This window comes from Podarcis liolepis, assembly GCF_965112155.1.
Source record: "Podarcis liolepis genome assembly, chromosome: 10".
Classification (NCBI taxonomy): domain Eukaryota; kingdom Metazoa; phylum Chordata; class Lepidosauria; order Squamata; family Lacertidae; genus Podarcis; species Podarcis liolepis.
Window position 1 is genome coordinate 5,366,450 of NC_139562.1, and position 13,371 is coordinate 5,379,820.

General features: G+C 49.6%; 1 protein-coding gene across 1 annotated transcript in view; it reads left to right on the forward strand.

Moving 5' to 3' along the window:
• The first annotated feature begins 709 nt into the window (after nt 1-709).
• The window catches only part of SMO (smoothened, frizzled class receptor), a 36,281-nt gene continuing 23,619 nt past the window's right edge, over nt 710-13,371 (forward strand). Inside the window, exons 1-3 of the mRNA XM_083461107.1 lie at nt 710-1,528; nt 10,013-10,218; nt 12,711-12,920. Of these exons, the coding sequence (XP_083317233.1) occupies nt 1,240-1,528; nt 10,013-10,218; nt 12,711-12,920 (705 nt within the window). The 5' untranslated portion in view covers nt 710-1,239. The remainder of the gene's footprint in view (nt 1,529-10,012; nt 10,219-12,710; nt 12,921-13,371) is intronic.

A 13,371-nucleotide genomic window follows, 5' to 3' on the forward strand; every position in this document is an offset into this window, starting at 1 on the left:
GATGTCCAGCTGCCCTTTGGCAACAACAAATTGTTGCTGTTTTTTGTGTTGAATATATGCTAAATGTTAACTGATTGACCCAATAGGTATCTCAAGCCATTTGCACATGTTGCCCTGCAACCAGTCTATGCAGAATGTAGGAACCCTATATATAGAAAGGAGCAAACCAGGGATATTTTAGGGAGCAGGCTATCAGGCGGGGCCCATGACTTGCATCATAGCAGCCTACACGACACAAAACACTGTTGCTGTACGTAGCTTTTATTTTATTGGTTTTTCATCTTCTGTTTTGGAAATGTACATCCAGTTTTCCCCCTTTAATTTTTTGGGGGGCCCAGTGGCGTAGCGTGAGTTGTCAGCACCCGGGGCAAGGCAAGTAATTTGCGCCCCCTAACCCGTGGATTTGCGCCCCCTAACCCCAGATGTTGCGCCCGGTGCGGCCAGCCCCCCCTGCACCCCCCACGCTACGCCACTGGTCACGTTAGACAGTGACCGACGGACACGTAACTTTTTTTCCCTCCCAGGGCGCGTCGGGAGGCGGCGGAAAGTTTTGGGTTTTCTGTGTTTTTGGGGGGAGGGGGGAAGAGCGAGACAGCAGCTTTCCACCCACGGGGCTCCCTGTTTTTTCTCTCTGGGCTCCCCAAGTTTTTTGGGGGGAGTGGGGGGGTCTGATCTCTCTCTCTGTCTCCCTCTCCTCGGTCTTCTTCGCTCGCTCGCTCGCTCGCTTTCTCTCGGCGTCTCCTTCCCCCGCTGCGCTTCCATCGCGGAGGCAGAAGGGGGAGGCGGCGAGCCCGGGCTCCTCACCCTCTTTTGGGCTCCCTCCCCCGGCCCCGCATTCTTGAGAAAGGAGCAAAAGCAACAAAGAAGCCCGAAGAGGAGGAGGAGGAGCGGGAGGAGCGGGCGGCGGCGGGAGGAACTGCCGCAAGAGGCGGCCAAAACTTTGCAACGCTTTTCTTCTGCTTGGGAACTTTTGGCCAAAGTCCGCGCCAAGTTTTTCTTTCTCCCGCTCCTTCCTGACTTTTTTGGGGGACGGAAAAAGCATCCCGGGGGCTGCCTTCTTGGCCGAGGGGGCGGCTCTCTGGATCATGGCCTTCGGTGGGGCCCAGGCCCAGGCCGAGGCGACGCCGAGGCAGCCCGGCCCGCGACTCCCGGGACGAGGCGCCGTGCGCGCGGAGCCCGGTGCGCCCTAGGCGCACGGCCGGGGAAACCCGAGGAGGCGCAGGCGGCGCGGACGCTCCGATGGCCCCTTTAGGGCTGGTCCGGTGGCTGCTTTGGGGGCTGCTGGGCGTGGGGCTGGGCGCCCCGGACGGCGGGGCGGCGGCGGCGGCCTCGAGGCTCAACGGGAGCGCGGCGGCGGCGGCGCCGTCGGGCCGGGGCGAGGAGCGGTGCAAGCGCGCGGCGCAATGCGAGGCGCTCCAGCAAAGCGTGTGCCTGGGCTCTCCGCTGCCCTACGCCGCCACCTCCACCCTCCTGGCCGGGGACTCCAGCTCGCAAGACGAGGCGCACGACAAGCTGCTCCTGTGGTCCGGTAAGGGGGCTGCTGGATGGGAGTTGGGGAGCCCCGCGACCGTGGGTGACATGCAGCGTGCCAAAATGTGTGGGTGCCTGGCCCTCCATCATCATCATCATCAGAATACAGTGGTACCTCGGGTTACATACGCTTCAGGTTACAGACTCCGCTAACCCAGAAATAGTGCTTCAGGTTAAGAACTTTGCTTCAGGATGAGAACAGAAATCGTGCGGCAGCAGGAGGCCCCATTAGCTAAAGTGGTGCTTCAGGTTAAGAACAGTTTCAGGTTAAGAACGGACCTCTGGAACGAATTAAGTACATAACCCGAGGTACCACTGTAATAATTTTTATTTATACCCCGCCCTCCCCAGCCAAGGCCAGGCTCAGGGCGGCTAACAAGCAATAATAAAAACAAGTTGAATGAATACAACTTCAAAACAAGATAAAAAGACAACCTTAAAATATGGAAACATTAAAAGAGGGGGAGGGAATCAAATTGGCTCCAAGCCAAAGGCCAGGCGGAACAACTCTGTCTTACAGGCCCTGCGGAAAGAAATCAGATCCTGCAGGGCCCTGGTCTCAGGAGGCAGAGCGTTCCACCAAGTCGGGGCCACCGCTGAAAAGGCCCTGGCTCTGGTTGAGGCTAATCTAACTTCCTTAGGGCCCGGGACCTCCAGGGTGTTGCTATTTATGGACCTTAAGGTCCTCTGTGGGGCATACTGGGAGAGGCGGTCCCGTAGGTACGACGGTACTAGGCCGTGAGGTACGAGGTTCCGTCGGTACGAGGGTCCTAATCCCTCCATGGGGGATTTTGTGCATGGTCTTGCACCCAGGGCCCCAGTGAGTTGACACCCGTGACGCCGGGGTGTCGGATCGCCATCTCAGTACTGGCAAAATACAGGATGCTGCAGTTGGGGGACGATTCCCTCACCCCCAAAATCTGGTGTTGTAGTGACTTTAGAGCAATCCACTGTGATCTTTTGCAGCCTTCCAGGATGTCCCCTCTAGAATTAGCCACACAGACACATGGGACGCGGGTGGCGCTGTGGGTAAAACCACAGCGCCTAGGACTTGCCGATCGCATGGTTGGCGGTTCGAATCCCCACGGCGGGGTGCGCGCCCGTTGCTCGGTCCCAGCGCCTGCCAACCTAGCAGTTCGAAAGCACCTCTGGGTGCAAGTAGATAAATAGGGACCGCTTACTAGCGGGAAGGTAAACGGCGTTTCCGTGTGCGGCTCTGGCTCGCCAGTTGCAGCTTCGTCACGCTGGCCACATGACCTGGAAGTGTCTCTGGACAGTGCTGGCCCTCGGCCTCTTGAGTGAGATGGGCGCACAACCCCAGAGTCTGGCAAGACTGGCCCGTATGGGCAGGGGTACCTTTACCTTTACACATGAATTGGTACATCTGCCTGCGTGTGGCAACCCATAGCTGGAAGACCTCTGTGGAAGACCTTCCACACATCCTTTCAAGCACATGCATTTGGAGAGGGAGGAAGGCGGAAGGCACCTGAAATAATATTTTTTTATAATAATAATAATTTATTATTTGTACCCCGCCCATCTGGCTGGGTTTCCCCAGCCACTCTGGGCGGCTTCCAACAAAGACCAAAAATACGCTAAGATGTCGCACGTTAAAAACTTCCCTGAACAGGGCTGCCTTCAGATGTCTTCTAAAAGTCTGGCAGTTGTTTTTCTCTTTGACATCAGGTGGGAGGGTGTTCCACAGGGAGGGTGCCACCACCGAGAAGGCCCTGTGCCTGGTTCCCTGTAACCTTGCTTCTCGCAGGGAGGGAAACGCCAGAAGGCCCTCGGAGCTGGACCTCAGTGTCCGGGCTGAACGATGGGGGTGGAGACGCTCCTTCAGGGATACAGGGCCGTTTAGGGCTTTCAAGGTCAGCACCAACACTTTGAATTGTGCTAGGAAATAAAGGGCAAAACTGTGCCAATGCAGGACGTAGATGTGGACATTGAAATACGGGACAATCCTGCATTATGCAGGACAGTTGGCAACCCCAGGCCCAAGAAAGAGCCCCCCTGGGGAGCTGGGAAGGGGTGGGGGCCGTGGAAGGAAGAGGCAGAGTCTGGGGAGCAGTTACCCGTGCAGGAGATGGAGGTAAATAAATCTTGCTTCCCAAGCAGCAAGAGGGCCTCTGAGCATGTGCAGAGTGCATGTCCCAAGGCCCCACGCATAGTAGGGTCTGCAGGGGGTGATTCAGGCCTGTGCAGGGATTTGTAGGGCACGCATATTGCTCTCTGGGAGGGTCTGACCCCCCTCCCCAGCACAGCAGGCTGGATACCCGCCAGGGGTGATGTGCAGACAGGTAAGAAGGGCATCCATCAAGGTAGTGGGCATATATCACAAGGTTGGAAATAATCTGCAGGCAGCAATCTCAGGCCTATGAAACAATGTGCAGGTTTCCTACACTAATAATAATAATAATAATAATAATAATAATAATAAAATTTGTATTTATATCCCGCCCTCCCCAGCCAAGACTGGGCTCAGGGCGGCTAACAACTAATAATAAAAACAAGTTGATTAAAATGCAATTTAAAAAATTAAGATACAACATTAAAACCATTAGGGAGCAATCTCTTCATTGGAGGAGAAAGGAAAAAGAAAGAGGGGGAGGGAATCAAACTGATTCTAAGCCAAAGGCCAGGCGGAACAACTCTGTCTTACAGGCCCTGCGGAAAGATGTCAGATCCCACAGGGCCCTGGTCTCAAGAGACAGGGCGTTCCACCAGGCAGGAGCCAGTGCTGAGAAGGCCCTGGCTCTGGCTGAGGCTAATCTGACTTCCGGGACCTCTAGGGTGTTGCTATTTATGGACCTTAAGGTCCTCTGTGGGGCATAATGGGAGAGGCGGTCCCGTAGGTACGAGGGTCCTAGGCCGTGAAGGGCTTTAAAGGTCAAAACCAGCACCTTAAATCTGACCCTGTACTCCACTGGGAGCCAGTGCATCTGGAAAAGCACTGGGTGAATATGTTCCCATGGCAGAGACCCCGTGAGGAGCCTCGCTGGAGTTTCTGGGACAGTTTCAAGGGCAGCCCCACGCAGAGCCAGTTACAGTAGTCAAACCTGGAGGTGACCATCGCTTGGATCACTGTGGCCAGGTCGGAGCGGGAAAGGTAAGGTTTCCTACACAGATGATGATGATGATGATGATGATGATTATATTTATACCCCGCCCTCCCCAGGGTTCAGGGCAGCTAACACCAGGTATAAAAACAATTGATGAAAATACAACTTAAAAACAAGATTAAAATACAACATTAAAATGCAGCCTCATTTCAGTAGAAACTCAAATCAAAAACTTTTTGGGGATGAAAACGTCAAATCTTCACCAAGGCTAACTATCCAGACTGGTCCTACGTGGGCCAGAAAAAAGCCAGGGAAGTCCCCAAATAGGAGTTCCATCACAGAAGGAAAAAGGAAAGAGGAAAGACGGGGAGGGGATCAAGTTGATTCCAAGCCAATGGAGAGATGTGCTCTCTGTGTAGGACATATCTTGGCCTTCCCCACTGCGGACTACGGCTTCCATCAGGTTGATCACAGTGGCTTGGGCTGATGGGAACTGGAGTTGCAGGGTGCAAGGCTTTGTTGACTTGCTTGTTTGTTGCCTTACATCCCACTGTTTTCTCCAAGGAAAACACCGTTTTCCTCATTTAATCCCCAAAACACCCCTGTGAAGTAGGCTCAACTGAGAGGTGGTGACTGGGCCCCAAAGTCACACTCGGTGAGCTTTTTGTCCGAGTGTCAGGATTTGAACCCAGGTCCTAGTGCGACGCTCTAACCACTACACCGCTTGGAAGAGGTGGAGCTGGCACTTTATTCCTGCGATTCCACAGTTGCCTGGTGCTTTGCCTTCAGCGTTTTCTGCTCACGTTTTAATGTCTGGACTGTACTGGGTGGAACGAATGGGAGTCTAAAGTCTGTGGAGGGCACCAGGTTGGGAAAGGCTGTGCCTCTTAAAAACAGCATGGCAAAGCTGCTTTTGGGCAGGCCTCGCTGGAAAAGGCAGTATGCGATATGCGCAGCCGGCTAGCATTCTGGTTGCCTCACCTCAAAAACGGCATTGTACAGGCAAGCCCCACCCCTTTATTTGCCTCACAAACACGCATTGCACCAAACCTGGAAGGGACACAGGTAAAGAGACCCCTGACCGTTAGGTCCAGTCGTGACCGACTCTGGGGTTGCGGCGCTCATCTCACTTTACTGGCCGAGGGAGCCGGCGTACAGCTTCCGGGTCATGTGGCCAGCATGACTAAGCCGCTTCTGGCGAAATCAGAGCAGCGCACGGAAACGCCCTTTACCTTCCCGCCGGAGCGGTACCTATTTATCTACTTGCACTCTGACGTGCTTTCAGACTGCTAGGTTGGCAGGAGCAGGGACCAAGCAACGGGAGCTCACCCCGTTGCGGGGATTCAAACCGCCGACCTTCTGATTGGCAAGTCCTAGGCTCAGTGGTTTAACCCACAGCGCCACCCGCATCTCTGGAAGGGACACAAGAACGCCACAAAAAGTGGCAGGCGGGGGCTGAACAGGCTGTTTGCAGGCTTTCTGAATGGTGTTTCAGATAGATAGATAGATAGATAGATAGATAGTACAGTGGTTCCTCGCAAGACGAAAAGAATCCGTTCTGTGATTCTCTTCGTCTAGCGGTTTTTTCGTCTTGCGAAGCAAGCCCATTGACAGATTAGCGGATTAGCGCTATTAGCGGCTTTTAGCGGCTTTTAGCGGCTTATAGGCTGATCGGATCAGCTGATAAGCGGCTTAGCGGCTTAGAAAAAGGGGGGAGGGGAAAAAACCTGCAGGAACTGGCAAGACATTGTTGTCTTGCGAAGCAAGCCCATAGGAAATTCGTTTTGCGAAGCACCTCCAAAACGGAAAACTCTTTCGTCTAGCGAGTTTTCCGTCTTGCGAGGCATTTGTCTTGCGGGGCACCACTGTAAAGGTAAAGGGACAGGGCAAGTGCCCTTGTCATGGCGAAGCGTCGAATTGCAACCCAAGCATGCGCAGATGCACCGCTGTGGGTTGCGGACGTGCATCTCGCATGGATCACGTTTGCAAGCCGAGTGTCCACTGTACAGTGGTACCTCGGGTTAAGTACTGGAGGTCCGTACTTAACCTGAAACTGTTCTTAACCTGAAGCACCACTTTAGCTAATTGGGCCTCCCGCTGTCGCCATGCCTCCAGAGCACGATTTCTTTCTTTTTTTAAATAATATTTATTAATTTTAAAGGGTTACAAAAAGAAAAAAATTTAAAAAACAGCATATTAAAAAGATACAAAACATCACATCACAATAATAAAAAAGAAAAAAGAAGGAAGAAAAAACAAAAATAAAAAATACAAAGAATTTTCCCATAGCTTATCTTTCATTTGCTTATTTCCTTGACCTCCTCAAACCTCCCTTTTTTGTATTCTAGTTCAATTAGCTATTTCAGCAAGTCCTTTCCATCTTTTCCAATTTTTGTCCTCTATTTTAGCTTTATATAATGTAAATTTACTTTCCCTTCTTCACCATCTAGCAATCTATTTTTTCTTAATCCTTTATAGCATTTCTGCTAAAACCACATTATTTCATTCCAACATCCTTCTCACATTCCTTAATTTTACAATGTTTCTGTAAATAAGCTTTAAATTTCTTCCAATCTTCTTCCACCAACTCTTCTCCCTGGTCTCGGATTCTGCCAGTCATTTCCGCCAGTTCCATGTAGTCCATCACCTTCATCTGCCATTCTTCCCTGGTGGGTAGATCTTGTGTCTTCCAATATTTCGCGATGAGTATTCTTGCTGCTGTTGTGGCATACATAAAAAAAGTTCTATCCTTTTTTGGCACCAGTTGGCCGACCATGCCCAGGAGAAAGGCCTCTGGTTTCTTCAGAAAGGTATATTTAAATACCTTTTTCATTTCATTATAAATCATCTCCCAGAATGTCTTAATCCTTGGGCACATCCACCAAAGGTGAAAAAATGTGCCTTCAGTCTCTTTACATTTCCAACATTTATTATCGGGCAAGTGATATATTTTTGCAAGCTTGACTGGTGTTATGTACCACCTGTAAATCATTTTCATTAAATTCTCTTTTAAGGCATTACATGCCGTAAACTTCGTACCAGTGGTCCATAACTGTTCCCAGTCAGCCATCATAATATTATGTCCAACATCTTGTGCCCATTTAATCATAGCAGATTTCACCATTTCATCTTGAGTATTCCATTTCAACAGCAAGTTATACATTCTTGACAAATTCTTAGTTTTGGGATCTAACAGTTCTGTTTCCAGTTTTGATTTTTCCACCTGGAAACCATTTTTTTAATCCAAATTATACGCCTCCATTATTTGGTAATAATGGAGCCAATCTCGCACTCTATTTTTTAGTTTTTCAAAACTCTGCAATTTTAATCTGTCTCTCTCTTGTTCCAAAATTTCCCAAAATTTCGGCCAATTGGCCTCCATATTGAGCTTTTTCTGAGCCTTCGCTTCCATTGGTGACAGCCACCTTGGGGCTTTATTTTCAAGCAAGTCCTTATATCTTATCCAGACATTAAACAGTGCTTTTCTGACAATATGGTTTTTAAACGCTTTATGTGCTTTAACCTTATCATACCACAAATATGCATGCCACCCAAATACATTGTTAAAACCTTCTAGGTCCAGTACGTCAGTATTTTCAAGAAGCAGCCATTCTCTCAGCCAGCAAAACGTGGCCGATTCATAATAAAGTTTAAAGTCTGGCAGGGCAAATCCGCCTCTTTCTTTAGCATTGGTTAATATCTTAAATTTTATTCGAGGCTTCTTGAACGATTTCTGTTCTCATCCTGAAGCAAAGTTCTTAACCTGAAGCACTATTTCTGAATTAGCGGAGTCTGTAACCTGAAGTGTATGTAACCCGAGGTACCACTGTATTTAATTTACACAAGGGTAAATTAAATACACTTGACGCGGGTGGCGCTGTGGGTTAAACCACAGAGCCTAGGACTTGCCGATCAGATGATCGGCAGTTCAAATCCGCGCAACGGGGTGAGTTCCTGTTGTTCTGTCCCTGCTCTTGCCAACCTAGCAGTACGAAAGCACATCAAAGTGCAAGGAGATAAATAGGTACCGCTCCGGCGGGAAGGTAAACGGCGTTTCAGTGCGCTGCTCTGGTTCACCAGAAGCGGCTTAGTCCTGCTGGCCACATGATCCGGAAGCGGTACGCTGGCTCCCTCGGTCAATAGAGCCAAGAAATAGTGCTTCAGTTTAAGAACTTTGCTTCAGGATAAGAACAGAAATTGTGCTCCGGCGGCATGGCGGCAGCAGGAGGCCCCATTAGCTAAAGTGGTGCTTCAGGTTAAGAACAGTTTCAGGTTATGTACGGACCTCCGGAACGAATTAAGTACTTAACCCGAGGTATCACTGTATTATCCATTTTACTGTCGAACAGCTCCGTTCTTGTAACTTGAAGCCATTGGTCCTACTCTGGAGCAGGAGAAAACAAGTTTGCTCCATCTTACAAGGGACAGCCCTTAAGATATTGGAAGATGGCTCTCGTATCTCCTCCCGGTCTCCTCCTTTCCAGGCTAAACATACCCAGCTCCTTCAACCATTCCTCATCAGGCTTGGTTTCCTTGTGTTCAAATACGGTGTTTTGAGTAGCCAGTCAGCTAGCTTGGCAATTTTTTGTTTCCTTTATAACTTAAAGCACGTGCATTTTAGCAAGTTGCAGGGAACCAGGCAGAGGGCCTTCTCGGTGATGGCGCCCGCCCTGTGGAATGCCCTCTACCAGATGTCAAAGAGAAAAACAACTACCAGACATTTAGAAGACATCTGAAGGCAGCCCTGTTTAGGGAAGCTTTTAACGTTTAATAGATTATTGTATTTTAATCTGTTGGAAGCTGCCCAGAGTGGCTGGGGAAACCCAGCCAGATGGGCGGGGCGTTGTTGTTGTTTACTCGTTTAGTTGTGTCCGACTCTTTGTGACCCCCTGGACCAGAGCACGCCAGGCACTCCTGTCTTCCACTGCATCCCGCAGTTTGGTCAGACTCATGCTGGTCGCTTCGAGAACACTGTCCCACCATCTCGTCCTCTGTCGTCCCCTTCTCCTTGTGCCCTCCATCTTTCCCAACATCAGGGTCTTTTCCAGGGAGTCTTCTCTTCTCATGAGGTGGCCAAAGTCTTGGAGCCTCAGCTTCAGGATCTGTCCTTCCAGTGAGCACTCAGGGCTGATTTCCTCCAGAATGGAGAGGTTGGATCTTCTTGCAGTCCATGGGACTCTCAAGAGTCTCCTCCAGCACCAGAATTCAAAAGCATCCATTCTTCGGCAATCAGCCTTCTTTATGGTCCAGCTCTCACTTCCATACATCACTACTGGGAAAACCATAGCTTGAACTATACGGACCTTTGTTGGCGGGCGGGGTATAAATAATATGTTGTTGTTGTTGTTGTTAAGGGGACAGGGATTGCCAATAACAGATGTCGAGGGATCATTGACTCCTGTCTCTTTCTTTATTTCAAGGTTTACGAAATGCCCCCCGCTGCTGGGACGTGATCCAGCCCCTCCTCTGCGCCGTGTACATGCCCAAGTGTGAGGATGGCCAAGTTGAGCTGCCCAGCCAGACCCTCTGCCAAGCCACCCGGGGACCTTGCACCATCGTGGAACGAGAACGAGGCTGGCCGGACTTCCTCAAGTGCACCACGGACCGCTTTCCTGAAGGCTGTCCGGTAGGAGAGCAGGGGGTGTGGGGCTGGACGTCCTGTTGGGGGAGCTGCAGTCGGGGGGGGGGGAGTTGGGATTCTGCCAGGAAGACGGGGGCATCAGGCAAGGCCCCCAGTTGGCTCCAGCCACCGGCCAGCAGCCAGTCTCCCTTGGAACAGCATCAAACAGCGACACAAGCCTCAGATAATAATAATAATAATAATAATAATAATAATAATAATAATAATAATAATAAAAATAACAACAACAACAACAATAAATTTTATTTATAGCCCACCCTCCCCAGCCAAGACCGGGCTCAGGGCGGCTAACAACCGATAATAAAAACAAGTCAATTAAAGTACAGTGGTGCCCCGCAAGACGAATGCCTCGCAAGATGGAAAACTCGCTAGATGAAAGAGTTTTCCGTTTTGGAGGTGCTTCGCAAAACGAATCTCCTATGGGCTTGCTTCGCAAGACGGAAATGTTTTGTGAGTTCCTGCGGGTTTTTTTTCCTCCCCCCTTTTTCTAAGCCACTTATCAGCTGATCCGATAAGCCGCTAAAAGCCGCTAATCCGCTAATCTGTCAATGGGCTTGCTTCGCAAGACGAAAAAACCGCTAGACAAAGAGAATCACAGAACAGATTCTTTTCGTCTTGCGAGGCACCACTGTACAATTTAAAAGATTAAGATACAACATTAAAACATTAACATGCCACCTAAGATACGTTTAGAGATTTGTGCACGCTCTGTCAGCGGAGTGTGCAAATCTCACAGCAGAAGAGACGGACAGAGAGCATAATGTACAGCATTTTATTCAGCATAGTTCAGGAACAAAGGAAAACATGTCTGCTTCCCTTCGTTTCCAGCAAAACAGCAGTAACACAAAACAGAAGTTCCCAGCAGACTGCTGGAAATAAACAGGCATGTGACACACAAAAGGGTCATGCCTGTACCCTTTTAAGGTGGAATGGAACTATATCCTAACTGCTGGTCCCGGAGGGGTGTTACTGTGCGACGTGGTCTAAGTCTGGTCCAAGTTGAGGGTAAGGAGGCTGTCTGTCAGGGGTGAAGCGAGGTCCAAAGGGAGGAGTCGGGCGTGGTCAGGAACTCAGGAGAGCAGGTCAGGGTACCGGCAGGAACAGGTTACCAACGATGTTGCTCCCGCAACCTGGGACTGGGCTGACTGGCCTTTATCTCCTCTGAGGCATAGGGCGGCCCCGGTCCACAGGTGACTCGCCTCTCCTGGCCTGGAGGCGAGCACTCCTCCTGCGAGAACATAGTTCCTTCCGCCTCTCTGCCCTGAGCCTCTGCAGCTCAGGAGAGGCTGGAGGGTTACCGGACCCAGAGGCAACCTCACCTTCCCCTGACAGGGCTGGGAGAGGAGCACCTGCAGGCAATGGGTCCTCCATCACCTCCGGAGCCAGAGTGGATTCATCTGGTGTCTGCTCCTGAGGATCCGGCACAGGTGAGGGCCCTTCAGGTTCAAGCCCCTGCCCTGGCTCAGCCGGCCCTGGAGGCGGGGACTCCTGTGCAGGCTGGGATTCCTCAGGTTCAGCCTCTGAATCCGATTCCCAGGCCATCACACTAACAGGGAGATCAGCTGAGATGGAAAGCCCCTGTTCTGCAGTGAGAGGGGAGTTCATGAAGCTCCGCCCATTCATTTCTCCTGGGGAGGTCAGTGGAAAATGTGCTCCAGAAGATCTGGGATGATCAAGGTCAGCGTTTTGCTACTGGCGATTGCAGCCACGTGGAGATTTCTGGGCCGCCACAGTTTAAAAACCTCTGCCATAGTCCACAGTTTTCTTTTCTTTTGTTTTTAATTTTTATTTTTACCAACAACCAAAACACAAACATTGAAAACAAACAGTGAAACCCCCCAAGCGGCTGATACATTGGGTATACATAATCAATAATAACATATTCAAATCAACCATATGTACAATTCTATAAACTTTAACGCTCCTCCCTCCACAAGGTTTATTTAACTTTTAACATTTTAATTGCCCCAAATTGTTCAAACCTGCCCAAATAATTCAATATTTTCTCAAACCAATCCTCCTCCTTCTCACTGACCTTAAACCCTTTCATTTTATGTATCTTCACAGTTAGATATTCTAAGATTATAATATTTTTCAATTTTTCCCTCCATTGGTTCAACCCTAGCTCTTCTGCATTTTTCCAATTACTCGCTATAACCTGTCTGGCTGCAATTACCATCAATTTTCTCCATTTACATTCATCTTTTGTTTCTAACTCGGCGAATAAGAACCATTAATTTAGATATTTCCACCTTCCTTCCCACATTTCCCGATATTACTATACCAGTCTGTTTCCAGAATTCATTAACTAACGGACAGTCCCACCACATATGACTGTATGTTCCCATCACTCCACATTTCCTCCAACAATTATTAATTCCAGATTATGTAATATGATGTAACCTTACAGGTAATACCATTTTTGTACCACAAAACTGTAGTCCACAGTTAATCCCATTTCTGTTTCCACTGCACAGAATGAGGTCCAGAACATCAAATTCAACAGCTCAGGGCAGTGTGAGGCCCCCCTGGTCCGGACGGACAACCCCAAGAGTTGGTACGAGGACGTCGAAGGCTGCGGCATCCAGTGCCAGAACCCCCTTTTCACCGAGAAGGAGCACCGTGAAATGCACGTCTACATCGCCTCCTTCAGCTCCGTCACCATTTTCTGCACCTTCTTCACCTTGGTAAGCATAGACTACTACAGTGCACTGTCCTTAGGGCTACCCTTGGAGACGGTCCAGACACTGCTGCTAGCGCAGAACGCAGCCGCAATAATATCGACCGGACTTCCATCATGTAGCAGCAATGATTGTGAGATCTGCACTGGCTCCCAATAATAATAATAATAATAATAATAATAATAATAATAATAATAATAATAATAATAATAATAATTTGTTACTTATACCTCGCCCACCTGGCTGGATTTCCCCAGTCGCTCTGGGCGGCTTCCAACAGATTATTAAAATACAATAACCTATTAAACATTAAAAGCTTCCTTGAACAGGGCTGCCTTCAGAAGTCTTCTAAAACTCTGGTTTTCTCTCTGACATCTGGTAGGAGGGCGTTCCACAGGGCGGGTGCCACCACCGAGAAGGCCCTCTGCCTGGTTCCCTATAACTTGGCTTCTTGCAG